Raw genomic sequence first — 25,553 nt, 5'->3', positions numbered from 1 at the left:
CGAGCGATAACGGCCATCCGTTGACAGCCAAAGAGCAGATCTTGCTCTAACCGAGTCTGTGCAGCTACGCAAACACTACAAGCGATACAATGTCGGCATCAAGGTTTTACCCCGACGACTGCGGAAGCCCCAGGCGCAGGGACCCCCTTCACATTTTTGGGGGATGGTATATGTTCGTGTACCAGAGAGAGCGGATAGAATAATTAGTCACCTATATTAATTGTGTACGTGAACCATTAAATAAAAAACCCCAAGCAAATGTATAGATCAAACACACATTTATAGTATTCTTTTGATCTATACATTTGCTATATAGATGTTCTAATGCCAAATCTGCCCACTCCAAACGCCATTTAGGCGACACGATCATTTCTTTTTAGTCTCAATAAACGGCAAAATAAGACGGTCCGAGCTGTGAGCCAAAAGTTCTTGGACGGTGCGTGCCGGCGGCTGCCATCCTTGGGTCTGTTCCATTAGTATATGAATCGTAATGACTTTGGGCCTTAATGTGGATAGAGTGGCCCCCGATTATTCTGTCTCCCATGTCACTTGACCAGGATTCCATTTAAGTGTTACAACGTAAATTTGCTTCTTGCCCCGTCTCTGAGATGATTGGCTCTCTTATTTGGCCCTGTATGATGTATGTTGTATACGCAGCAGTTTAATGTATGAAGAAGTAAGCGTGAATTATAGGATTATGCAGGAATTTAACCCATGAGTGGAGTCAGTATTGCCGCGTTTTAGTGCCATCTGAACCCAAGCGCGATGCGGGTTAAAAATACTCGACAATTGGAGGACTCTCCCATGAGAAATTAGTTTATCCAGATTGTCCGCAATAAACGTTCTTGGTGACATCTGGATTCCGGAAGCATTAAGAGGTACATTGACTGTGTAAAGGTGGTGGGCAGGAGGAACGTCACCGAGACGCGGCCATTTCCACCTCTTTACACACATGGAAGCGAAAAAATAACGTCGGGGCGGGTAAACCGTGAGGGATGTTTCAGGACACGGGTTCCATGTTTATTGTCGGGCTGCGGGGAGGACTATCTTCCTTTGAAGAGGTCTTTTCTCCTCCGTACCTCCTCCAGGATTCTGGCGCGGAAGTGACTCCAGTCCTCGTCGGCGCCTCTCTGGAGGTCCATAGCCAGATGCAGGTCTCTGCAGTGCGTCCGCAGGAACGGGTTATATTCCTTCTCTTCTCCGAGGGTTGATGGACACTGGAAGGAGGAGAGTAACGTGTAAAGAATGGAAAGGATCATAGGATAACCCGGGCTCCATTATAAAATAATTTGCTGTTTCAATACACATTATCGGGGCTTTAAGGGCTTTAGAACCCTGCGATACCCTCATACCCAGCAAACATTCTGACCTCCTAGAAGAGAGAGGCATCAGGAAAGGGAATAGGGACACAGGCATTTGGATAACAGAGGGACTGGTTCTCCTAAGCAGAGGCACTTGGGAGGTATAAGCCAAAGTTGCTTTTTCTCACCGTGCATTTTTTCGCTTGTCTGTTCTGTAGAACCCATTGAAACTTTCTGTCCCGAGCAGCGTTCTCGGGCTCCACCGCGGCTGCAAAAGCCAAATTGTCCGCCGCATACTCGTGGCCTAGAGAGAAAAAGCAAACAGGCGTCAGTGGACGGTGTGCAAGCGGGTCAGCCGTGGGGGTACGATACAATTACACATATAAACACACGCACACACACTAACACCATACAATCACACATATAAAGACAGCCACTCTAACACTATACCCTTACTATAGAGATCAATACTGTTGGTATAATTATATTAGGCAGCGGTATCAGACAGGTGCTATCACCATGTATGAGATAAGTGTGTGTGGGGGGGTTCTATACCCGCTTTGCCAACCACGGGGCTCACGCACAGTTGGCAATCTCGAGAGTAAAAGGGATCTGTAATGTTCTAGGCTATCAATGAGACACATTGCTAGCGCTAGAGGCTCATGCGCCGTCACCTAAAACAACGCAGGGGGAGCCCAGGAAGCACCTTACAACTTCCTGCTGGACAGGAAGGACTCCGACGCAATCTGCATTGCGGAATCATGGGAAACAAGTGAAAATTTGCATAAAAAAGATTATTCATCTGCTTTGAAAAATTTAAATCTGAATAAAAAATGGATCGTTAATTAAAAATGATAACGACCCAAGCGGCAGATGGTTTTCAGCGCTGGACTTAATTATTGCTTTATCTCACATGTGACCATCCCCCGAAGTATATTAAGTAGAGTCTAAATAAGCTCAATTTAATTAATTAGTTTGATTTTTATACGCACAAATTAAATCTCGGGACTGGGGTTTGAGACTTGAGAGGGTGGGAGACAAGTAGAACAGCCTCTCAGTAGAAGTGGTAAAGGGATAGGCCTATGGGTCCTCAATCTCAAGCCATATTTGTTATCCACAGCTTTAAACCAGAAGGCACAAAAAACCCCGCATATTAACAATTAATTTAATCAGCTGTCAGTCATCTCCCAGACGTCGGATATAATGATAATTCCCATCTGTCACCCAGAAAAATCCGCTCTCCTGCCGAGGCCGCCGAGATTACCCAGAGGCGGAAACAATTAGGACTCCCGTTATTCAGGATTACTTACATTGTTTCACTTTAATTGAATGAGCTGAGGAAACATCAATCTCGTGTTTTATCTTCATCTAATAAGTTATATATATCACAAGGTTCTTATGAATGATACAAATCACAGGTATTGTCGTCTCCCCATAATTAGGACGGGAATTAAAAAAGACAACAAGGTGCCAATGCATTGTAAATGTCACAGGGGAAATACTTCATCTTAGGGGGCATGTGTCATTTGTAAAAGGGCAATAATATAATATAAAAGGGGCATTAATCAGAAAGGGCAAGCGCATGGACCCACAGGGGGAAAGATGAGGCTAGCGGACAGAGACAGGACTTCAACCATTTGTTCCGGGACATGCGTATTTGTCACATGTTGCTTATCGGTACATGTGAAGTGCTGCCCCCTGCAGTATGTGAGAGGTATGAGCTCCCAGAAATGAGTTTTGTACACAGGTTATACCTCCTACGGACTGCAGGGGGCAGCACTTTAAATGCACTTATAGCCATTTTCCTAAATCCTCGCCTGCCTTTGTTTCTGAAACCTGCGCCTCCTGCCCTGACCTTCGACTTTCCTGCGTCTGGCCTCCTGCCCTGACCTTCGACCTTTCCTGCGTCTGTCCTCCTGCCCTGACCTTCGACTTTCCTGCGTCTGGCCTCATGTCACCGCACCTCGGGTCTCGAAACGGGGAATGGAATATTAGAAGTTGCCCCTGCAGCGCTGCCTTGATACCCCCTTGTTTTTTTAGTCCCAGAATACGAGTAATAATTTCCTCTGCGGCGTGTCAATCGAAACCGTTCCCCATCTTTCTCGTCGATCCAAGTCACAGATGTCTTTTCCTGGCAGAAAACCCTCCGGATTCACTTAATGAACGTTTTATGCCAAACGAGCGTGATCTGATCTCTGATTTTTTTGTTGGGGGGGTATTAGGGCAAAAACACCATATGGAGGTAGAAAAATAGATGTAAAAATATGGAAAGGCAAATTTATATATATTTTATATCATTTTATGTGTTAACCTGTTTTCTGCTGGAGGGACTAAAACAATTCCTGAAATCAGAACCGAAACCCCCCATCGCTTGAGTTATTTTTATGTTTATCTGCACGATCAGCAAACACAACGTGCCATTGGAACACAGGAGTGATGGGAGTGATAAAGGGCCATTGGAACACAGGAGTGATGGGAGTGATAAAGGGCCATTGGAACACAGGAGTGATGGGAGTGATAAAGGGCCATTGGAACACAGGAGTGATGGGAGTGATAAAGGGCCATTGGAACACAGGAGTGATGGGAGTGATAAAGGGCCTCTGTACACCTATGAATATATTCTATTAAAAATAATGTTCTTTTAATGGACAAAATGTGCTTTTCTTTCAAAAACAAGGAAACAAGTGACGCCAAACCGTTCAACGTGGTGCAGATAACGGGGGTCATTGGGCATTTCCCACTCCCTGCAGAGCGGTCGCAGCACCTGAAGCGTGACGTTCCGATGCGTTTCGCTCGGTTTCCTTCAGGGGTCAGTAAAGCTCCATTCTTAGCGTTCCGAGACATGAAGGCGATAGAAGACGTCTCGCGTTTTACGTACCAGGCCAGAGTAAAGTGCTGTCTCCGAAGGAAGCCACGGTATCCAGCGACGCCAGCATGGTCTCCGCCGACCCCTCGAACATCCTCCCTGCAGAGAGAGGAGACAATGAGCCCAGGGAACGCAGACCAGCAAGCCTGGCCCAAAGAGAGCGCGCTCGCTCTGCGTGACACCACCGCCCGGCAGGGTCAGCCATCAGCGGGGTGGATGAGCAGCAGCCATGGCAACAAAACCAAATGCGTTCGCTCTCAGAGCCGAGGGAGGGCAGCGTCTTTTGTGTTGTCAACGAGGATATTCTGGGCGGACGGGAAGAGCCGAGCGGTTATTATCTGCTGTCTAATTCCATGTTTCTATCTCATCCGCAGCCTGGTTGCTGGTGGTCTGCAAAACCTTAGCTGGCTGGGCGGTTAGTGGTGTTGGGAATGGTAACCAAAATTATTTAGCCAACTAAATGCTATTTGCCCCTGAGATACACAAAGCTATTGGCGCTCAGACCTAGATATTAAATGGACTAGACTTTGCGTGAACACTGTGTTTTAAGGGCGTAGTGGATCCACGATGCTGACTCTCAGCAGTGGCACGGAGAGACATGAAATCTAAATATCCCCATGCTCTAACCCTAACAAATGCACACGAACACAGATCAAACCAAATGTGTGGCTTTTAATGCAAAACAAAATAGCAAAGCCTAACCCTGATTCCTAGTGCGAGTGTCTATTAAATATCTCATTTTTTTGCAAATTGTTTCTTTTAATCCAGAAAAATAAGTGAAGTCTTTGGGGTACCAGATGATTGTAAGGCTCTCTGGCTCTTTCTGGAGCAAGCGTCCTATCACTCCGAGTCCTATGTCTGAGCTGATATTTCAGCAGCTCTCAGCCGTGCGCACATCGCGACGTTCCGTCTCAATTATTCACTGCAGACCCTGAAGACTCTAAGCCCCTGATTTAATGCTCATTATTGCAGAATGCCGAGGCCGGCCCTCTGCGGGAGGGAAGATGATGAGAAACGGCTTAGATCCCTTCCAGCAGCCGAGCGATTTCAGTATAAAGGAGGGAAAAAAATACAGATCAGCAAAGCGCTATGTGATTCGAGGTGGGGGGGCAGCGGATAGACGACGGAGGCTCCAACATACAATAAATGGCCTCCTACGCTGCTTTCCGTTCGGGATATCGTGAGCCGACGGTCATTGAGCCCTAACCCCATCGCGATACACTTTCTGCATTTAGACTGTCGCTGGTTCATTAACAAAAACATTGTATCATAAACTGCTATCAGAAGCCTCTGAAATCATGAAATGATCATTTTAATTATAATATAAGGATTTTAAATGAATACTATTTTTTATTTATTTATTAAATTTTTTTTCATTTTCTATTTTTCTATTATTATTTTCTATTGATTTATTTTGCATTTTATTTTTTATTATTATTTTCTATTTATTTTTTTATTATTATTTATTATGTTTTATTTTATTTATATACTGTCTCCTCCAGCAGACGGCTGCTCCAGTTATGTGGCAGCTGAAGGAAATTACCCCAGCTTACTTGCCTTTGCCCTGACTGGCCTAATCAAGTATTAGCCAAGTTGCCCCCCCCCCCATTTGTAGGAATAAAATTCCTTCAAGACGAGGATGCTGGTTTCCAAACTGGTTCCGGCAACAAAATTAGACTAGATTTACACCTTAAACCGAATGAAGCCGATTATTTATAAAGATTAATTCCCGGGGCAAACGTTAAAAAAAAAAAAGAGATCTTATCTCCATAGCAACCTATGGAATTATCCAATCGACAGGAACATTCCATCGGTTTGCATGGTGAATACAAATGCTACAAATACTTCTCTTTATTCCCAAAATCTTCTGCAGGAGAAGCTGTTCGTAATTTACTGGGAAGAAACGATCAATAAAAAAATGTATACGATTTTATTTCTACTTTATCTCCTTTACTTGGTTTGTAGAAAAATATATTATTTTTATTATTATTTATTGTTTTATATAGCGCCATCATATGCCGCAGCGCTGTACAATGGGTTAAAAAGAAGTAGTATATAACATAACAATTTGACTTACAGGAGGGTCCTGCTCAAAGGAGCTTACAATCTAGAGATAGTTATTCAATTCTTCAAACGCCCGACAATTAAAGGGAAATAAAAGAGTCCTCTATAGAACGCAGGGCAGAAAAAAGTGTCAAGAAAAGAACGAGGAAAAGTTGTCACTCACCACAACCGGCAAGAAAGAGCAGATCTCCCGAAAAAAGGCAATCCGGTCCGTCTCCGGACTTTCCATCCAAAACGTAAATCATGTGCCCCACGGTGTGGCCCGGGGTAAAAAAAGCCTGGAACTGGAGCCTCCCGACGGTTATATGTTCCCGGTCTGAGAGCGGGCTGTGAGGAGATGACAAAGGAATTATTATTATTCATAATAAAGGAAGACCATATACCGTAGCGTTGTACAATGACGACAAAAAGGAAAATATAAGGTAGAAAATGATTTTTTTTTCTATTTTTAAAGGGTTTTCTTTTAGAGAAGGAGACTTTTTTGGGGTCCTTGAGATAAAATGTATAAGATTAGCGCCTTGCCGAGCATCGGCATTCATTCTGTTATAAAGAGAATCTAGAGAAGAAAGAAAGATGTAAATTACAGGCGTCTGAGGCTCCGGGAATCGTTACTGAAGCAAACCTATTGTACGTTTCAATGGAGATAACTCCCATCACCCCGCGGCAAATGATGGGTTTCACTAATTTATTATCATTTGCCTTTCTGCTTCATGACAAGACGTCAGCCTACATCGTATCACAGATATCTGGGTTTTATGTTCCCAGAATACAGACGTTTTCTCAAAGCTTCGGGGTTTTCATAGAAACTCGGCAGATCGGCCCCATCCGGCCCCCGTCTAATCACCCGTTTCTCCTGCTGTAAAGACTTAAACCTTAATCAGTCGTTGGTCTCGTCTTAGATTCAGGAGCCGTATGTCTATCCCATGCATGTTTAATCCCCTCACTGTATTGCCCTCTACCACTTCTGCTGGGAAGCTGTTCCACTTATCTACTACCCTCTCAGTAAAATAAAGCTGCCTAGGTAGGATACGGGTAGACAAATGGACCATCTCAACCAAAAGAGATGACCTGATAGAGTGCACATGTTTTACTAATATTAATTATTATTCAGGGTGGGCCAGTAAGGGTTAAAATGAGACATTGGTTGGGGGGTCCCTAGTTGTAGCCCCAGTTCCCGGTGTCACTCACTGGGTAAGCTCTGGAATGTCATCGTTGGCGCTCCCGTACACGCGGCAGGACTTGTACTGCTTCTTCAGCGCCTTGTTGCCACCGCTGTGGTCCCTGCAGAAGAAGAACATAGTCGAAAATTTGTAGTAATTATTAAATTAAGCTTAAAAAAAACAAAAAAGGGAAAAAAAAAATAAAAAAAGTTTTGCGTACAAACCGGAATATCTTTCAGCGCTGCGTATGAATAACAACTACCGGGTTTCTAAACTGTAGAAAGGGCATTTAAAAAAATACATAGATTTAAAAATTTTATATTTTGCTACATTTTATTAATTATTATTTAAATTATTTTATTTATCATTTTTAAAAGGTCACACCCCCCTTTTTGTTACATTTTTGTGTATTTTTTGTTCAAACCAGGTTGGACCTAAAAGGTTTCTTGCAATGAGCGACCAGACTTTGTTTCTAAATACAAAATTCTTTCTATTAAATTCCGCGATCCTCAGATCCAAGCGAAGCTCTTCGGGCAGACCCAGGGCTCGCATTAACTGTAAACGGGCTGATGGGAGTTGTAATCCCAGAGCGGTTTCTTCGATGAGATCTGAGCCTCCACTTTAGGATGTGAATAGGAGAAAAGAAAACGCGCTACTATGTGATCTCATTTTAGAAACGTGTTTTGACAAATGTGTTTATTTAGGAGAACTGCCCTGTAATTTATTGTCGGCGGGAACTCGTGTATTTGCCTTCCCGGCAACCACAATCCACGAAGCTCCAGCGTCTTTCCGGAGCCGAGAAGATCTACAGGACTTTCCAGTTCTTCTGATGCGATAGAACCCGACCATGACTTAAATAATAAGCTACACAGCACAAAACACCCAAAAACACCTTTTATTAGGAATTTACCCCACATTAAAGCGTTGTACACTTTTTTGAAAGGGTGTGTGGCCCTAAGAGATGCCATCAGAAATCTTGGGGGCCGATACAAACCTAAAGGGGCTGCCCGGGTCCCAAAGCCCAAAAAGGTCCAGAAACGGACCAATGAGAGGGCCCCTCGTCAGATCAGGGAGGGCCCCATATCCCCCCAATGGCAGCTCCGGTGGTCCTGCTTATGGAATCTTATGACCTGTGAACAATGTGGATGTAGAATGAAGAATTACAAGCTCCCAGGATGCCTCATTCTGCCCCAGCATGTTGGGGGGCCCTGGGGCAGAATGCAGCATGCTGGGAAACAGAACTTACTACTTGTGATTGGATATGTATAGTTGCCCCGTGGCAATTGCAATTTCTGCCCCCTTCTCTTGGGGAGTTTAAACTCATTGCAAGAATTCTTTCTCACGCCAGCGCCCGATAGGTTAAACCTTCTCATGCCAGTAACATGTGTAGTAAGAGCTGCCCCGGGGGCAAAACAGTCAAACATTAAACAGGCAAATTAGCGACACGGAGCTGAATTCCGGAGACCGCTGAGGCTTACCAGTGCTTGTGAGTGCAGAGGATCGCCTCGAGAGTCGCTCCTTCCCGGTCCACGTACCTCTGGGGGGGCAGATAAAACGGATGATCACGTTACTCAGTAACAACGTTACGCAGAAAAGAAACCAAAAACGACGAGATTATTTCACTTAAAGGGACACTTTAATACGCATTCTTATTAGCGGAGAGAAAGAACTGTATCTCGCGCGTATAACTGCTGCCAGGCTCTTGGGGTAAATGGGCAGATTTTCAGGGATTTTACCCCAATTTCAGGTTCTCAGGGTGAATGGGGCAGATGCTGGGAGTCTGGAGACGACTCCTCCATATTCCCCTCTGATTTAATGCTATCCTAGCATCCCGACTGGTCCTTATCTCCCTGCTATATCACAGCTGGAATCCCTGCTTGAATACAGGTGACTCCGCTCAGAATATCTCTCCCTCCTGACCAGTCACGGTTTCCACAATGATCTTATTAGAAGCACTTGGCTGACGACATTTGTAAGTTCCTGCAATAGTCTGTAAGTGTTGGGCTATTAAAGAGTTAATATTTGTTTTATTGATTTACTGGAAGAATCTGCCGGCCTCCGTGCGACACAAACAGCCGCTCCGCGTCGGCGAAACCATTTTTATCGATTCCTTCCCTGCTAGGATGGGGTCACAAAGCGAACCACGAGGCCAGACTGTTTGCTTCATCGCTTTATTTTATGTTTTTAAAAATAATTTTATTGCAGCGATCGAAGCTCTTGGGTTCCTAATCGCGTCTCAGCCGCCAGGAACAAAGAACCTTTCCTCCCCGAGAAGCGTCTTTTCAAACCATTGATGTTTTTATTATCTTCGCACATTCCTTCTCCCCCCCCACCGTGGACCATGACTGCCCTTCCATCAAATTAACCGCTTCCCCCAATATTCACTACTGTTCAAAAGTTTGGGGTCACTCAGTAACATGTCTGTATATATGTCTGTAACATAATTACAAAAAGGGTTTTCTAACCATCAATCTGCCTTTTAAACTTCAACTTGGATCAGCGAACACAACGTGCCATTGGAACACAGGAGTGATGAGAGTGATAAAGGGCTATTGGAACACAGGAGTGATGGGAGTGATAAAGGGCCATTGGAACACAGGAGTGATGGGAGTGATAGAGGGCCATTGGAGCACAGGAGTGATGGGAGTGATAAAGGGCCAGCTGAGAGGTCCCTTGACATTTTTTGTGGGGTCTGCAGAACCCCCCCACGTGCATTTGCTTCTCTTCCCACCCTCAGCTATTTGGCTCAGAGTAAAATTTGGCTCGGAGTAAAATGTAAAACCAAAGGGAAGGCATCCTGGTGCAGCTCAGGAGCTGCAGCTTCTCCTTAATTATAGTTTTTTTTAAAAATTTGCTAGGCTTAAAAAAGTACTTTCTCAGGAGGCTGCTTTCATTTATAAAGCCATTCCTGCTGTTTCTATATACATTATCGGGGCTTTTAGGGCCATAGAACCCTGCGATCCCCTCATACCCAGCAAACATTCGGACCTCCTAGAAAAGAGGGGCATCAGGGGAGGAGAGAGGGGCATCAGGGGAGGAGGCTAAGCTATTGTTCATTAAGGTCTTTCCTTTCTACGCTCCCAGGCTCTGCTCTCTTTCATCATTATCTCCGTCCGCACCCCGTCCCCCCAGCAGTTAATTTATCATAGCCTCCCTTTCATGCGCGGCTCGGTGGCAGGGCTCCTTCCTGCCTCCCGTGGGCCGGTGCTTTGTGTTTATTCTGATTTAACTTCTTGGATAAAAACTACAAAGCCGGGATGGGAGGCACCATCGCTCGGGTCCATCCAAAAACAACAACGAGGCGCAGACAGCCGGGGTGTCACTCAACGGAGATCAGAGGACCGGAAACTGGGGGGATCCGATCCAATGTCACCACTTCCTCATTCGCCCGCAATTACAGAGGGTCCCGGGGGGGGGTCTATCAACCAATGGGGTTACAATACTCAGGAGAGTCACTGGCCTCCTGCAGCTCTCACTATGAAACCTGCGGCTATTTAAAGGGACACTTTACTGCGCATGACGGCCGAGAGGCCCCTTTAAACTTCCACCGTGTCCCTTTAATAAATGCACGGAGGGGTTTCTGCCAACCCCCCCCCCTCAACTAATTGCCATTGCATTCTACCGCCGGTCACTTCTGCGTTGGCTCAGCGAGTGTTGCCAACAAAAATCACTGGGCTGCGGAGCTCTGGAGCTGCAGCTTCTACTAAAACGGTCAGCCGGAACACGAGGGCGTCTCTTTAAAGTGATATTAACCCTTACTATTTTACATATAACATACATGTGGCACCGCGTCGCTACACTTATTACAGATCGTGGGAATTGCAGTCTAAGCGATGGCTGAAGCGCTAATGGTTGTCCGCGTCGGCCCTACGGGGGAATGTTGTGCGCCCAAAGGGTTAAATGCATCGGCCAAAGCAAACAGGATTCTTGTCAGCGGGAGCCGCTCGCTTTCCCTTTTCTCCTCGCCGCCGCGTGAGATTTTCCGAGCTCTGAGCTTTGAACTCTATTGTTTCCCGAGCCGCTAAAGACTGGGATTAAAAACAGATATTGTAGCGAGATCCGTTCTGGGATCCGTTCCCAAAGCCGACGCGCAGAAGATACCCAACCCCGGGGCGTTCGATGGGGCAGCGGGAGAGCGCGGAGCTCGGGATAATATCCCCCAGGTATCCAATCGCGGATTATCTCTTATACCGAGATCACCGGTTCTATATTCTCCAGAAGATCGGAGGGCGATGTGGAGCAGTTTTACAATTAGGGGCTAAAAACTATAATAGTAATAATAGTAATAATTAATAATAATAATAGTTAATATACAAATCTGCCCCTGTGATTTACCATCTGGATTATTGCAACTGCCTATTAACTGGCCAAATACTACTACTACTAATAATAATAATAATCATACTACTACTACTAATAACACTAATAATACTACTAATAAGAATAATAATTTTTTCTTTATTTTTATTAAATACAATTTTTGGGTCAATTAGTGACGATCCACATCTACAGCCCATTCAGACCGCGCTGAAGCTTCCGCTTATGAATAATTCAGTTCCCGGGACTCCCGATATCTTCAGAAGAAAGCCGTTAGCTCTCTATTTTGTCAATTATTCACCATATTTCCTCTTTGCTTTAAAAAAAAATAAAGTTTCCTAGAAATTATAATTTTTTCCATTTTTCTGCATTCTGAGACCTCCTTGACGCCTTCCTGCGTCTCTTAACGAAAGAGTCTGCTGTAAAGACTCAAACCTTAACCATTGGACACACGTTACGTCCCCCCCAGTGCCTTGTGGGTATGTTTTTATCACGCCTCCATTGCTAAGCACACACGGTAAGCGCAGCCCGGACATGCGGGGAAAGGCGGACGATCTCACCTGAACCGCGACAGGATCGGACGGATCGACGGCTACGGCCGCGTTGGACGCCGTGTCAATAACCAGGTAACTGTAGTTATCGGACAGCACAGGAATGGGCACCACTTTAACCCCTGAAACACAGACACAAAATAACACAGCACAGAGTTAGTGTCCAGATATAACGCCAGCTGGGAGATGTTTGGCGCAGGGGGTCCTGTCCCTATCAATGTCCTGTCCCGAAATATCTCGCAGGCGACCTGAATTAATCAGGGGAGAAATAACTTAATGGGGAGGAATAATCATGCAGCGCATTCCTCCACCCCCCTGCCTTTCCCGGTGATCCAGTGCATTTCACCCCCCCCGGCTCTCCCGGTGATTCAGTGCATTTCACCCCCCCCCGTCTCTCCCGGTGATCCAGCGCATTCCGCACTGAACAAAAGGGGATTGAGAACACAAGGAAGTAGCTGTAAAAAAAAAATACGCTATCTTAAGTAAACTTGCAAAGTGCTGAGAACTCGTTAGTATTTCACCCGGCGGGGCTTTCCCCTCCCTTTGGATCTCTCGCGCCTCGATGTTGAATTGATTGCGGTTTAATCAAAAGTCATGGTTACCGTAGAAGTAATTATTTGCATGTCTTGCGATTTAAAACGTCTCCCCGAACCAAACAGGTCTAACAAGAGATTAAGACATTTACAAGCTGCAGCAAAAACAGAATTAACAACGTAACCTGCGCCTGCAATACAGCCCCGAAAAGCTGCAAACGTGCGAGTCTCCCCACTGGGGGTCTTCGCTGGGGGGTTATATTACTGTATACAGCACGGGGGGTTATATTACTGTATACAGCGCTGGGGGTTATATTACTGTATACAGCGCTGGGGGTTATATTACTGTATACAGCGCTGGGGGTTATATTACTGTATACAGCGCTGGGGGTTATATTACTGTATACAGCGCTGGGGGGTTATATTACTGTATACAGCGCGGGGGGTTATATTACTGTATACAGCACTGGGGGTTATAATTACTGTATACAGCACTGGGGGTTATATTACTGTATACAGCGCTGGGGGGTTGTAATATTATATACAGCGCTGGGGGTATATTACATTTCCATGAACCTGACATAGTGCCGTCCGTGTACTCTGAGCTCATACACTTCCAGGGGAAGCACCTGTCGGCTACTGAAGACATCTGGAGCCTCCAAGGACCCCCCGCGTCTTCTCTCTATAGCAGGAAGAATAAGAATAACCCTGTTCCTCGGCTCCACGTGCAGACGTGCATGCCATGCGCAGCGACAGCGACCGGTCAGCGCATGCAGCCACTCACCGCTGAAGACGATGGCCTGCGTGGACGAGTGACCGTGAGGATACCGCTCTCTGGCCTTCTTCAGTTGCCGTTTGTAGAATAGGTAGCCCAGCTTGGTCCGCGTGTACAGACTGTAACTGCAACGCGGAAAGAAGGTCATTAGCAACAGAGAAACAAAACAGCTTCTAAAAAACATATAATCAGTTTAAACAGAACATTTTCAGTCATACCACCCAAGTGTCCCTGTTTAGTTTGGCCAGTCTCTCTTTCCTGCCCTGATGCTCCTCTTTTCTAGGAGGTGAGAATGTTTGCTGGGTATGAGGGGGTCGCAGGGTTCTACAACCCTAAAAGCCCCGATAATGTGTATAGAAACAGCAGGAAATAGCTACATATTTTAAATTCCAAGTAAATCAATTTTTAAAGAGACAGGGATTTTATAAGACCCCCCACATCTCCTGCTGTAAAGACTCAAACCTTAATCAGTTGTTGGTCTCGTCTTAGATTCAGGAGCCGTATGTCTATCCCATGCATGTTTAATACCCTCACTGTATTACCCTCTACCTCTTCTGCTGGGAGGCTGTTCCATTTATCTATCATATCGCAAACTGACAATTATCACACCTCTTCCCATCTGGAAGGGATATCTTTAAAGACTCGACGCTAAATAATTCTGGTCTATGGGTTTCATTCTTGAATTCTCCAGGGGGTGAAAGAGAAGTGATGGGGGGCGGGGGGGGGGGGACTTTAGCTTCAATGCTTCATTGTGATTTATTACGTAAGGGATTGTTCAATTGTTTGACCGAAGCCGGCCGTTCCTTTCCCACAAAATAGTTCACAATGTGCCCAATTCTGGAATCATGCGCAGCGGTTTAACAGAAAAAAACAACAATTTGTGTGACTAGCTTCCTGTTAACCATTAGGATGCTGGACAAGGGGCATTTAAAACATTTAACCCCCGACTGTAGGAAACCTGTCTAATCCCATGGCTGGACCTTTCCAATGAGCGGGCCGGGGCATACATACAAGAGCATGCTATGGTTAAAAATTGCACATAAATCCACACTGCATGCCTTCCAACTGCCCCGCTTTGAGTGGGACAGTCACGATTTTGCCACACTATAATGAACGGAAATAATCCCCAAAGCGTCCGGAAAATGTCCCCATCTATTCTTATCTACAGTGCCAGGTCTGCTTGGCTAGTGTTTTAACCTCTGGGCCACTAGCTGCATACAGGTGGCCAACACATCACTGTTTGGTTCTTGCTCAGCGGGAGCTCCTATAATGCTCAGCCATGCAGGTGATATCTGGCTGGGAGTTGTGATGAGAGTTGCAGATCTGAATTACTACATCTGTAATAGTCTGGCAGCTGGAGGGTTAACATTCGTTGAGGACAATTCTGTCGGAGACGGCTGTTATTACCCACAGGAGGCGATCTACCCGCCGCGGTAACTCCAGCTCTGGGGTTCTCGAGCCCTCGCCTTATTCTATGATGTAATTAACATCAAATTTCAATTAACGTTTCATCTTAACTCCCAGCAGCGGGATACCCGGCCGAGAGCAACTACCCCGGGGGAGGCATTCCTATGGGGGCCGCGATGAGCCGATGCCGGGGCATTTACTGCATGTTCTACCTCTGTATTCCCTTAATCACGAAAGAAATCCATAAGGCTGGATGGCGGCTTATGGCCGGGATCCTCCAGTCCTGCTCTATCTGGATGTGTAAGCAGCGCCACGGAATATGTTAGCGCTTAATAAATAAAGAGTAATAATAAAACAACTGAGTCGGTCCGTTGTTTGAAATTGCGGTTGAAGGTCGATTAACGGCCGATATCTCTTTACTGGAAGTCGGGTCACAGAAAATACCCTGAAGAAGTAAAAAATATTATTAGAATAATAAAAATACAAACTGCGCATGTTCTGGGCGCTTTCCTTTGTTTGTTGATATTCCTTTTGGTGATGAATAATTTCCCTAAAAAATGTGAGCCCTTCAGCCATTTAGTCATCTCACTATCTGCCCCATAAACACTGAGTCATTAAGACACAGGCTCTCTGTGTTTTTTGTCTTTTGGGGGGTGGGGGGGGTGTCCGCGGACGGCCTGTGACGATTTAAAAGGTTATCTGCATGCGCCAGACGACTGACAGCTCATGTAATCTCCTTTCTCACGGCTTCCCAAATACCCCGACTGGGGCAACTCCTACTATAGACAGTGATCCCAACTATCCCATTCCACGTATACACAACACCCATGGCGCTCAGGCAGCCAAAAGGCAGTGAAGTTTCATATCGGCAGTGCCGGGGGCACACAAGGGTTAATGGAATTGGGCTATCTTTGTGGTTACGTTTCCTGTGGTTAATACCAAGGCTGTTATTCTAAAGGCATTAATGACAAGCAATGTAAAGCAACCTCCTCGAGTCCTGCACCAGTTACAGGAACAGTTAGACAATATATTGTTCTAAGAAAAAGAAACAAGGGAAATAATTAGAAAAATATTATTATTAGTTAATATTATTACAATTATTAATATTACTACTACTATAATATAGTATAATAATATTTTTGTGGCATCCCCTTTTATGAACCTTATGGCCGGGATAAAAAGCAGATCGTTCAAATGTCGTACTTTACATATTTATCCAACAGAGACACAGAATCCCGGCCCTTTAAATCTCTCCTGATTAAATCAGAGTTCCATTAGGAAAATGCATGCGCGATTTAAGTGCCGAGTCCCTTTAATCATTAGAATGGTTATATGTTTGGAACGCGCCGATATTATTGTTTCTTCTGTCCATGCGATTGAAAGCATTTTGTTTCCAAATGTAGCAACTGGTTATTGCGCAATACTCAGGATACAGAACGTTGGCCAATTATTAAACGTTCTATAGAAGAACCGGCCGCACTGAATATCTGGTCGCGCATGCCACGTGGCTCGCCTTAGCTGTTTGATTGTTTCTGGGGTGAAAGTACAAATTCTTTACACTTTCACACCGACAGCTTCTTTTTATAATCGGGATACAGATCCGTCTACGTTGCATCATCCAAACTCTATTTATTATTATTATTGCCTTCTATTTATAAATAAATAGTTAGAAGAAATTGCTGTTTTTATTTACAATGTAAAACTTTGGCACAGAGATAGGACGTGTGTGTTTGTGTGTGTGCATGGGAGTGAGTGAGTGTGTATGGGAGGGAGTGAGTGAGTGTGTCTGGGAGGGAGTGAGTGTGGCTATGGGAGTGAGTGAGTGAGTGAGTGTGTGTGTGTGTGTGTGTGTATGGGAGTGAGTGGGTGAGTGTGTGTAGATGGGAGTGAGTGGGTGAGCGCATGTGTATATGGGAGTGAGTGGGTGGGAGTGAGTGTGTGTATATGGGAGTGAGTGTGTGTGTGTGTGTGGGGGTGTAGGTATAAAAAGTGAAAAAGGTTAAAAAGTGACCTCATCATCCAACAAACCAATGAAAAGTACCATTTGGCATGATCATTCTATTGGTTGCTATGGTAACAAAACCACCAGAATCAATCTTTATACCAATACTCCGTTGTTGTTAAAACTAGAAAAATTACAACAAAACGAGATTATGTTGTGAACAAACCCCGCTAAATATATTAGGTGTATTGGGGGTCGTGACAATAAGGTGGGCAGGGGCAGGGCAAATGCCAAAAGTGGGTGGGTCTGGAGGTGTGGCCTCACTGGAACAGCCACTTCGCAGGGCTTAGCTGCAGAGCATTGGCCCATGCAAAGATGGGACTGTGCCTGAAAATCAGGACTGTACTGTGAAAACCAGGGCTGTTAGTAGATATGATTAGAAAAACTCTCCACAGGCAGGTGGTCTGCAGAGGGGGGCTAATGAAGTTTCAGAAGCCAAAACATAAATAAATGTAATCTCCACAACAGGCAGAATGTTCTCATTCCCTCCCAGTGACCTTGCAGAGAGGAGAAAGCAGATTAGCTTTGGGCCGTTAATCTATCGAGCGTCAGGCCGCGGGTTTAACCCCTTATTATTTTAGGTCTATAAGACAAGAAACCCCTTCTTTTGAATAAAATGTGTCCTTTTTAAACAACTGCATGGAATATATAAAGGCAACCTCATACCCTCCAAGTGTCCTTCTATCACTAAGACAGTCCTTCTTTAGGACTATCTGTATCTGCCATGAATAGCTACCCTGTATATTCATTAGTTGGGGAAATTCATGTATTTTGTGTTCAGTAAAAGAATATAAATAATAAAATACTGTATATTTTCTTTGGGTTCTAAACCATGGTAATCTTATCACGTTGCGATTGTTTTGCTCGGTTGGGTAACGATGACCTCATAAGAATCCATCTACAAACCAGCAAAGAAAATATAAGGAGATTAACATTTCCCGCTGGACGTATAATCGCTTTTCCTCTCTGTGTCTTATCCTACGGACAGGGAGGGTTCCACAGCCACTTATTATTAAATTATTTTTTATTGCTAATGCCAGTGTGATCTACCGTGTGGGATCAGCCCCTGCAGACATAATGAAAGCGGAAGCGGAGAGATTATATCGCGGGATTCAATGGTTACAAAGGGCTGGCACGATAATGGCGAGTTGGCTTTATACGGAGAAAAACAAGTTATCGACAACAGTTGCAACAATTTTACAAGATAAACAACAAAAATAGACAGACTTAAGTAATACATATCCGGTCTACCTGCCAAGACACAAAACATGCGCGGGATCAGCATACGGCTCCTGAATCTAAGACGAGACCAACAACTGATTAAGGTTTGAGTCTTTACAGCAGGAGAAACGGGCGACTAGACGGGGGCCGGATGGGGCCGATCTGCCGGCAGTATCTAGGTTTCTTTATCGGTGGGACTGTACAGGGCATTGGAGGGCATCATCTACCAAACATTCTATAAGTGTCCAAACTGGAACACAACCTCATATATTATACGCTGTTCTAGATCAAAGGGTCTGGTCACCCCCGTGATAAATTCCCATGGAACGTTCCTGGATCCTTGTAACTAATACACAATAATTTATTTTGTATATAAAACAGGTCAACAAACAAAAGTGTTTTTCTTTCCATAAAACCTCGGCTATGATGCAACAATAAGAAGCTCCCGCGTCCCGTGTCCGATCCCCTCAAATAAACTCTCTGCTCTCCCACCGTCACACGCCACGTGATTTTGTTTACTAAGTAAACTCAACACAATCTGATCATCTGACTCCAAAAAAAACGGGGAAAAAAACCCAGAAAAAATAAATTTGTTCTAGCACGGACGTCTGTTTTCTGCGGATAGATCCACCTGGTGCACCCCCGGCGCATGTCTGGGATACTCTGTTTGGGATCTGATGACAGGCTAAAGAAAGCACATCCTTAAATTGTTTCCACCTGCGCAACGGGCTCCGTTTGTACTTCCTGAGGACCAATGGGTCCCTTCCTGCACAGAGACAATCCTATAACAATGCTTTTATTATGAATACACCAAAAAAATATTTATATTTTTCCCTGCTCTCCACTGCATTATCTGTCAAAGGGGTGGAGCCTATGTGCACACCCTCTCAGCCGATTGGAGGAACAGGGGAGAAGCCGTCCCCATGAGGAGCGCTGTGGCTCCACCCTTTTCAGGAAGAACTCCGAAAGGCCGGAATAATGCAGACGGCTCCGCAGAGAAAGAGAAGTGAAGAAATGATTCCTCCGCAACAGGGTGGAGCCTTACTACAACCCTCTCCTCCGATTGGAGGAATGGAGAGGCCAGACCATTCCAAATTTCGTCCGAACCGATAAGGCAGGAAACAAAAATTTGCTGTCCGAAAACGAATGGACCAAAAACAAAGGAAATCAGCACAATTCTGATATATACATATAAACAATTTATGTGTCTACAACAGGAGCAGACAAGATTAATTATTCCTCCCCACCATATCTCCCCTACTATTAAGTTGCTGATTACTGCTGATTAGTCGGGTAGTTTTAAACGTCCCATTATCCCGACTTCTGCACCAGTTATATGATAAAAATAATTGTTTCCAAAATGAGGAACCGCTTTGGCCCCTGAGATCCATCGCTTGCTGGTAAATATTATGTTCTAAGCACACAAGGTGGATGATGTCATCGGGCAAATGACTACAGAACTGTTAATATTTAGACAGTCTGTAAGTTTCCTGCACCGTTACGCTCGGCGGCTGACTGAGAAATTCAATTTCTGTGAAAATAACAGGCGATCAGCTGACGCCGGGGGTTTCAGGAGGAACTTCGCCGAACGCGGGGATCGCTGGTTGTCGGCTCGTATATTATTTACTCTGATGTCTCGTGTGCCTCCCCTGCTTTGGTAACAAGTGCTTGTGCAAAGGGTCCGGCGGGCTGAGTGTCAGCTCAGTGTACATGCGCAGAGGTGGCTGACAAAGCGAGTGTGAGATGGAGCCCCACCTGAAGCCCCAGCGATCTATACTGGTCCTGAATTAATCCTTAATGACCTTAATCAGCCGTTGGTCTCGCCTTAGATTCAGGAGCCGTATGCCTATCCCATGCATGTTTAATACTCTCACTGTATTACCCTCTACCACTTCTGCTGGGAGGCTGTTCCACTTACCTGCCACCCTCTCATTAAAGATATTTGCCTAGTGACCCTGAAACCATTTTTGAAGAGAAAAGCATTTAACACCGTTTTGTTATCCTGCGTGAGGTTGAAGAGAAGACGTCTTAGTTTATTTTTGGCAACAATCTCCCCTGAAACATCCCGTTAAGCAGATGAGGCTCCAGGCTTTGGGGACATAGGCCTTAAACTGACACTCCACGGGGGCTTTAATGCGTATGATAGCCAAGGTCCCTTTAAATCCCTGTCGCATCCTTTTGCAAGTGCATTGGGTGGAATCCCGTACATGCGGGAGGGCAGCTGCAGAGGCAGGGCTGCAGCTTCCACCTCGAGTGTTTTCGTTTCTTCCTGTTTTTAAAGAATTTAGATATAGAAAAATATGTGTTTGTCTCGGCTGCCGAGGACATTAAACTGTCCGTTCCAGGACGCGGTATATAAGCTGACATATTTATGAGGCATCCGCACCCCTCTGGCCTTTCAGCGTCCGGGCGCTCGGACGGCGTTACCTGCGCTTCTCGTATCGGGAGGAACGGAAATTCATTTCTACGTTTCAGGTTTGGAATCCTCGGCTGCCAAACAGGAAGAACAGACGGCGTCCTACATCGTGGAACGTATAGAATGCGTTGTAACTAAAAATTGTTAATTACCCGCCTGGGGTGCAGGAAGTCCTTATCTGCCAGATTTTCAACATATGAAGACTGCTTGATGTCAGTTACCTACCCTGTAAACTACCCTTCTTCCCACTGAAACGGACTATATATCAGTACATTTTAACCCCTTCCGTGCTATAAGGGTACGGACCGTAGCATAGTATGAACCCTGAGCACTGTATACAGTATTGTAGGTTGTTATTGACAAAAACCTGTTTTTTTTCTCATTTTCTCCTAATAAACTCCCTTTATCTGCAGAGCTGGAGCCCCCGTTGCTGTCAGTCATGTCATATTTTTGGTGACTTTTCCTGTTCAAACACTGAGCTGATGCTTTATGGCGATGCTAATGAAGTCCGTTCCTCCATAGACTTGTATTAGTCAGAGAGTCCGGCTGGATGGCACTGTGACTGAGGCATTCTGTGGATTACCGCTAAGCAGTCTGATAATAAATTAGCGCGCATGTCTAGTTGGGCTATGATTACTCCGATACATGCAGCAAATACCCCGGGGGGTTACAGAAGATAATTTTAAGCTTGGAGGCATTCATAAAACATTCCATCTCCTGCTAGTCAGGGCAGAGTCATAAAGTGCGCAATAAAAATATATAAAGATTAAAGTCACAATGATTTAGCACTTTCATTTTTCTTTAAAGCCATTTCTCTGCAGCGCAGTTCCTTTTCTCTCCCTACTCATGATTAACACAAAAGGATCATACGATACCCGTGCTTTGCCAGTACACACACACATATATATATATATATTCTTGCCCCAGAAGCTTACAATCTAACCGGCACAGCCAGCCTTGTATCTCTGCTGGAGTTTAAATGGTTGCCAATGACGTGGATTAAGTTTCTAAATATATTCAGATTTTTTTTTTTTGTTAAGTGGGCAGAACGGCAGCGCTTGGTGACGGGAAGTGACGGGAAAGATGTTAAAAGTGTTAAAACCCTGGAGTCTTCACATCAGCAGCGGTTTTCTGTCATATTTTATCACCTCCTCTCTACACACTAAGGAGGTTTATTCATGGCAACTCACCCCCCCCCCCCCCGTGTCTGTGATGGTAACAGCTTTGTATCAGATATCACCTTGGAGAGGCATCTAAAGGGTTAAGGATGCGAAGCTCAGCTCTATGGGATTATCGCGTTAAAGGGGCTGCAAAGCGTTAAACGGTCTGGAATGTTTGGAAGGAGACGGAGAGATACCGATATCTTAAAGGGAAAGGACCACCCAAAAAATATTACTGCTATCGGTTTTTTTTTACCCCAGTTGTAGTTTTTGCCCAATTATATAATGTTTTCAGGCAGCTGCATATCAGCCATTTGTATGAAAAACAATAGAATGGCTCTGTCTCAATCACCCAGGAGGACAGAAAGTCCCAGAAAGTGTATGGCGGAACGGACTTCATTAGCATTGCCATAAAGTGTCAGCTGGGGGATTATATTACTGTATACAGCGCTGGGGGTTATATTACTGTATACAGCACTGGGGGGTTATATTACTGTATACAGCGCTGGGGGTTATATTACTGTATACAGCGCTGGGGGTTATTACTGTATACAGCGCTGGGGGTTATATTACTGTATATAGCGCTGGGGGTTATATTACTGTATACAGTGCTGGGGGTTATATTACTGTATACAGCGCTGGGGGGTTATATTACTGTATACAGTGCTAGGGGTTATATTACCGTATACAGCGCTGGGGGGGTCCTCTTTTTGTCTCTTTTTTAGGATGTTGTAACAAAGTATCTACGTTTCTATCCGGCTTCTTGCGTTTATTTCTCTCTTTCTGTTCAGTTTGTATCTTTAGTAATCTGTAACTGGCGCAGGACTCAGGGTACGAGATAAAAATAAAAGCAGTAAAACTGCCGCCGTTTGGTGTCATCACCAAAAATAACTGCGTAGAATTGTTTTATGATGTTTTGCAAACTTCTCTACAAACGAGGGAATAAACAAGAGATTATTTTGGGTTCGTTTATCGCATTTCCAATAAAAAGGGGCCAAGGGTTAACCCCTTATACCCCCTGTGTTAGAAGCACAGAGCCTGCCAGCAGATCAGCCCCATCCGGCCCCCTTCTAGTCGCCCGTTTCTCCTGCTGTAAAGAATCAAACCTTAATCAGTCGTTGGTCTCGTCTTAGATTCAGGAGCCGTATGTCTATCCCATGCATGTTTAATCCCCTCACTGTATTACAATCTACCACCACTGCTGGGAGGCTGTTCCGTTTAGGGTAGAGCTACCTTTTATAAAGACTACCAACATCACTCATATTCTCCATCCCGGGGAGGAGGGGGGGATTTGTTGCTCTAATAATCATCCACAATTCACTGTTTGATGCATAAAGTGATCATGCGTGTTCTAATATCAAAATCGGAGTCATGTTCGGTATTACATGCCAAAAACACGACTGGCATGTAACGTGTCACAGGATGCGCTGTCTGTTTACGTGTGCGAGCCGTGTCACAACAAACCAATGACTGTTATATGCAAACCAATGACATAGCGTAATATGTCACAAACAATTTAATCACCAAAACAGCCCGAGTCACCGCAGAGGCCGGCGTCACGCATTTAAATGACACGTTACAGAAAACGTCCACATTAATTACAGTCTCCGTCACGGATGTCACGGCAGATTCACACGCGTCGCCCTGGCAACGCAGACACGACAGTCCATCTGACCCGACGGTCTCTCGCTGGGCGTCATGCGGGTCACCGAGCGATCACATCCCTCTCTGGTGACAAACACGTGATAAACACGTATGTGCACATAATGTACATGCATACAATGTATCCGTCTCGCATCGCCCGGAACGCTCTCTCTTACACCGGGGGCTGATCGGCCGTCACCAGCACAGCCGTCTCTCTCACACAATGGGCGAGGGAGAGATTTCCATCAGCAGACAAGAGACCCGCGTGACCTCTAAGTCAATGATCTTCTTTACTTGCCTATTCAAAAGATTCAAACAGTTGGGTCTCCCTCCAAAGACAAAACCAGGACGCGGCGCCGGGTACCCACAACTCCCAATCAGACACAAACATGTAGTAAATCACGGAGGCAGTTATTGGGCAGCAATTCACGGAGGGCTGCGGCTTGGGGCGATAGAAAGCAGGCTAATGTAATTACTTCTCACCAGGGCATATCGCCCAAACACAGTAACACCCGAAAAAGAGACCCCTGAGCTCCCAAAATCACGCGTAACTTTACATGTTTTTTCTACATGGGGGCTACAGACTCCGTTCCTCTCGAGCTAACACAGCATTGTCCATTTTTCCTATTATTTCCCCCCAAAACTGCCCTGTCCGGGTCGAAGCCAGGTACCTGGCAACTGTCGGTTACCAGCAGCAACCTGGCAGTTTGTGTGATCCTTTAACCCTCTGTGGTGGCACAGAGAAAAAAAATGCCCCAAAGGGTTAAATAACAGGACTATTGATGGTTCAGGGATGAGGAAGATGAGGCAGTAACTGACAGACAGACAGACAAACAGACAGAGAATGTCAGATCAATAATATATGGATTAATAAAAGATCAATAACCAATAAAATGCAGAATCCCCCAATTAATATGAATTGGACGGAATATCAGACGTGTTATATCAGGAGAATGCATATAATAAATGGATTTACAGACAGGGGCGCAGCAGCCCGGTAACTGATAAGGCTGTGAGGGGTACCTGCCACCCCCTCCTATTCTAGGAGGGCATAATGGGAGCTGCAGTGACTGCCCAGTGCTGACACCCAACCCCCCACTGCAGACTCACGCTATCCTGAAGAAAGGCTTCTCCGTACGGGCCATGACTGCCCTGAGCAGGTGTGTGGCCCCTGGGAGCCGGCAGTTGGCGGGCAGGAGCAGGAACAGCAGCAAGAGCAGCAGCACACTGCACGCGGACAGCAGCAGCACGAGCATCAGCATTAGCGACAGGGCACGCCCCCAGGTGACACAACCCGCCCCCTACCCCTCGAGGCCTCATCTGCATGGTCCCGCCTCTCCCGGGACAGACGCGACCTGAGGAGAGCGGTAGCGCCACCGTGTGTCAGAAATCGGAAATGCACAAAGCTGCTGCAATCAGCCTGTTAAGTGTTCGGTTAGTAATGATCATTGAGATGTTTTCACATGTGAGATTTAATACAAAACAAAGAAACTTTAAGACTGTCTGTGTCACAGAACAAAATGACACCGAAGGGCCCTTGGAGTGGGCGCTTTAAGATGCTGGTAGCCCCTAGGCTGGGATGTTGTAAGAGGGTGGTCGGCCCTGGGCAGATTATTGAAGAGAGTATCTCTGTATTCACAAAGAATGCTATAAATGAGAAATAATTCACCCCAACCACACACGGTAAATAGGGGCAGATTGTACAAGGCTGACCCCGGGGATTCTGGTGCTGCCGTTGGGGAGCGAACCTCGTGGTGGCCCCAGACTCTATGAGCAGAGGGCCCTAGGTGACTACCTTGGTCGCCTTTATGTCTGGACCCTAAGAATCTCAAATAAATATGAAAAAAGGATATTCCTCGTGTCTTCTGTTATTCTTGGATCTCCCCAAGTGTGAAGATGAGTCCAGACAAGGCGCATGAAGCTGAAATGAATGCCTAGGGGGGATTGGGTTACTTGTACAGTTGTCTTTTGCCTTGTGTTTTGTTAAGAACAAGTGAGCACTTGTGAGAATGGGAATACTTTGTAGCAAATGATTGTCTGCTTAGTTATTCTTATATCTGTCTGTATCTGTATATAAAAACATATAGCACATGTAGAATAATAAGTATTAATGTGTGAGTGTGTAAGGCTGCCCTC

General features: G+C 45.3%; 1 protein-coding gene across 1 annotated transcript; it reads right to left on the bottom strand.

Moving 5' to 3' along the window:
* Positions 1 to 287: 287 nt before the first annotated feature.
* Positions 288 to 24,679, bottom strand: LOC128501634 (probable hydrolase PNKD). Its single transcript, XM_053471187.1, has 9 exons — positions 24,528 to 24,679; positions 13,577 to 13,692; positions 12,269 to 12,381; positions 8,870 to 8,928; positions 7,420 to 7,512; positions 6,395 to 6,558; positions 4,180 to 4,266; positions 1,490 to 1,605; positions 288 to 1,217 (listed from the first exon to the last, which is right to left on the bottom strand). The coding sequence occupies exons 1-9, from the start codon at positions 24,677 to 24,679 to the stop codon at positions 1,044 to 1,046; spliced, it is 1,074 nt and encodes a 357-aa protein (XP_053327162.1). The 3' UTR covers positions 288 to 1,043.
* Between the last annotated feature and the right edge of the window lie 874 nt (positions 24,680 to 25,553).

The sequence above is a fragment of the Spea bombifrons genome, chromosome 7, assembly GCF_027358695.1.
Source record: "Spea bombifrons isolate aSpeBom1 chromosome 7, aSpeBom1.2.pri, whole genome shotgun sequence".
Classification (NCBI taxonomy): domain Eukaryota; kingdom Metazoa; phylum Chordata; class Amphibia; order Anura; family Pelobatidae; genus Spea; species Spea bombifrons.
This window is presented reverse-complemented; position numbering and strand designations above follow the sequence as displayed.